We start from the raw sequence: 3345 nt of genomic DNA, 5'->3' as shown, positions 1-3345 counted from the left end.
CACACACACACACACACACACACACACACACACACACACACACACACACAAACAAACAGTAAAAGGCAGGATGTGCATATGAGAGATAACAGAAGATTGTTGCCTTTCTAAGCCTGGGTCACCTCACTCAGTATCACCTTCCAACATATTCTTTAGCTTGCATCCTTATGTGTACTGTCTGATTTCCCTAGCTGGTCCATAGGCTCCCTGCAGACAGAGACTGTGCCTGGCTTGTGCTTCAAGATATTTTCAGCAGCTGTGTGGGGTTTTCTTTGTGAGCTATGAGTTTGCAGGGAATGTACTCCACTTGGCAGGAGAAGATCCAGGGAGCTACCTTCCCAGTGTAGATTGGCTGCTTGAATGGAGGGTTGGGTACTGTTCATTTTTACTTGCTTGAAACACTGTGACTTAACTAGACTACCCAAAGCGCTAGCTGGTAAGATGGGTCTACTGACATCTGTAGCCAATATTTTGGAGCTGTACACAGGAAGAGGCATGATACAGTTTGGTGGAAGTGTGTGAAGAGGCGTGGCACGGGAAAGCTTAACTAATAACAATCAGTTCTGTTTAAGCATGTTGAATCTTTAGTACAAGTCATGTGTGCTTACAATGCTTAGAGAAACGAGACTGTGGATGTCCAGCTCAAATTAACTTTTGTTAAGCAAAGCAACAAAGACATAACATTTCCAAGGATTTTTTTTACGCTTTGATTTCCTCAGACTGTTTCCTTGTAGCTCCATTCCCTTTAAAACAGTTATCAATGTTTACTTTAAAGTTAATTCCTCTTTATAGAAATATAGATTAATAACTGTTGTCTAAAAGGACTTGCAGAGGTAGTGAGATCAAGCAAGAAGTAGTTGGGCTCTTATCATGTTACCATTCCTGGATCTTCCTGCTAGGGAGAGCCTTCTGTCAATGCTTAGACTTGTGTCTGAATCTAAAATAAATTGACCTAGTGTGACTCATACACAGAATGACCATTTCTTTCTGAGAGAGAGACACAGTTAACAGAATAGTACTTACATGTGTTTGCTCATTGGATGATATACTATTTATAACTGGCAGATGCATAAAAGCCTTGCAAATGCAATCTCAAAATTCTAGTGGCAAATACACTCACCCCAAGTGCTATTGCTGCATCTTTAACGTTGCTTGTTGCTGCTCCTGGAGCTGGATTTACCGTTGGCACATCTCGACCCAGCTGATTGTTAGGGAAGATTCCTGGAGATGTAATGAAGGAAACCTGCCCAGTCTGTACTTGGTTTCTTACATTTAAAAAACCCAGAGGTTGTTGAGGATGAAGAGCCATGGAACTTGTTGGTGGGTAAGGATTTGGGATGGTGCCACGCATTCCAGGGTAGATAGTCTGGGAAGATGTCATTATGTCCCCTGAGCAGTACAAAACATACAGAAGTAACACATATATCAGGAAGACAAATTAAAGGATATCTTGTCATCAGTTTTTATGCAAATAGGAGAGAGCAGGTGAGCAGATACTAGCTAGTGACAAGTAATAGAAATATTCTCATTTGACCTTGTAATTCCATATATCCCGAGGTTCAAAAGAAGTAAAAAGGAGATGATGGGAATATATTTAGTTTTCAGTTCTTTATATTTAGTTTAGTTTAGTTTGGTTTAGTTTAGTTTAGTGTGTGTGAGTTTTCTTGAGTCCATTGCTTCTGAAAGGCAATAGAAGGCAGGAGGGGACTGAAATGTCAGGACTCTGTGAATGCATGGTCTGAGTAAGTGCCCCTATTAAAATGCCAATGGTCTGATGCACAAGTAGGTTGTTTATTTATTTCACGCTTTAGACAAAGGGTGAAGACATCCCTGCTCCAGGGCTCTTTCGACACCTGTGAAATACAAGAGGATGGTTTGCTGAGAAGATCTCAAAAGTGAATCTAAGGATACTGAACACAGTGGTTTTGGTGAGGAATTTTTGTCTTCCTTCTTCGAGGATTACTAGTGATTTTTGTCCACATTTAATTATGGAGATTTACTTCCAACAAAATTCCCTTGGCCACTTTGGGCCTGAGATGCTGAGTGAGTAAGAACCCTCAAGAGTAATTTATTTAAATAGAAATAGGGAGACCTAATATGAATGGCTGTATGTGAGCTAGCAACTTTCCCTAATAAATAATTTTAATATTAGACCACATTCCTTGCCATCAAACTGTTTTACTGACACCAGTATAGTTTCTGTTTGTCCATAAGACAGATCAACAGTAAGATAATAAGTAAGATAGTGATGCTTTTCCTCAGCAGGCTTCAAATGAACTCTTTAGAATCACATTCATTAAATACCACAGGGTCTGTGTACTGTGTTTAGTTACAAATATCAACTTGGGCTTAGAATTCTTGCTCTGATACCAGCTATGTATTTAGCAAGTTTGTTGAACTTTCCTTGCTATTATGTTTGCAATACAATGTTAAAAACAATAAAAGAATACTTTTCCTCTAGGGCTAAATGATCCCCATGACATCCAAATAACTGTTGAAATAGGAGCCATGCATTTTGTAGATCCAGTTTCTAAGACTAAATATTACTCCAGTTCCTTTTAGTCCCCAACTTGATACTTCACTAAGTTGAGTAGCTTTTTCAATTAAATTCCTGTTAGTTCCTGTATCTGAGCTGTAAAAGGACAGATGTGCCATTTAAATGGTCAGAATAAAGGTTGAATGATGACAGTTTTCATAAAGCCATTGTAAGGGTTCCCATCATAGGTCAAGAGCTTGGTGAATGGCAGTGACTATTGTGTTATTAGAACCCCAAACCTTCTATCTTATTTCAAGTAGAGGATGCGTGTCCATTTGGTAAAATGGGTCGAACTTCAACAGGTCAATGTCAAGAGCAAAGAGACAGGAGATGGATGTATAAAATCAGAACGAGAATTTTCCTTGGCTTTAAAAAGTATAGAATTAAATGATGGTCCTATGAGAGGGGAAGGAGACAGAGGGACACGCACGCACGCACGCACATACAGAGTGTATATTTTGTCTCTGATAATTTTGTTAGGGAAATTTTAAGACTTTTCCATTTCTGATTTCTTATCTGCTATCTAGTTTTTGAACATGGAAGTTTCTCATGGAACATAGACTACTAATACCTAACTCTGTAAAACCCATCTCAGGATGGGTTTGTACCCAATCTGCTGAAGTTTTAGAAAATGATTAGAAAATGACCCCATTCTATATTTTTTGGTTCATATCAAAATGACCCAGTATGTAGATGTGAAAGTGATGCCAGGGAAACAGGGTTAACTCATTCTCCAATCAAAATGAGGACCCAGACTGATCCTCCAATCAAAATGAGGACCCAGACTGATCCTCCAATCAAAATGAGGA

General features: G+C 39.0%; 1 protein-coding gene across 1 annotated transcript in view; it reads right to left on the bottom strand.

Annotated features, from left to right (window-relative positions):
• Ms4a12 (membrane spanning 4-domains A12) overlaps positions 1-3345 on the bottom strand; it is an 18529-nt gene that overhangs the window by 7528 nt on the left and 7656 nt on the right. Inside the window, exon 2 of the mRNA XM_028777495.1 lies at positions 1117-1389. Coding sequence (XP_028633328.1) covers positions 1117-1381 — 265 coding nt within the window. The 5' untranslated portion in view covers positions 1382-1389. The remainder of the gene's footprint in view (positions 1-1116; positions 1390-3345) is intronic.

Source organism: Grammomys surdaster, unplaced genomic scaffold, assembly GCF_004785775.1.
Source record: "Grammomys surdaster isolate TR1022 unplaced genomic scaffold, NIH_TR_1.0 310, whole genome shotgun sequence".
NCBI lineage: Eukaryota > Metazoa > Chordata > Mammalia > Rodentia > Muridae > Grammomys > Grammomys surdaster.
Note: the sequence above shows the minus strand (reverse complement) of the source record. Positions and strands in the feature narration are given on the sequence as shown.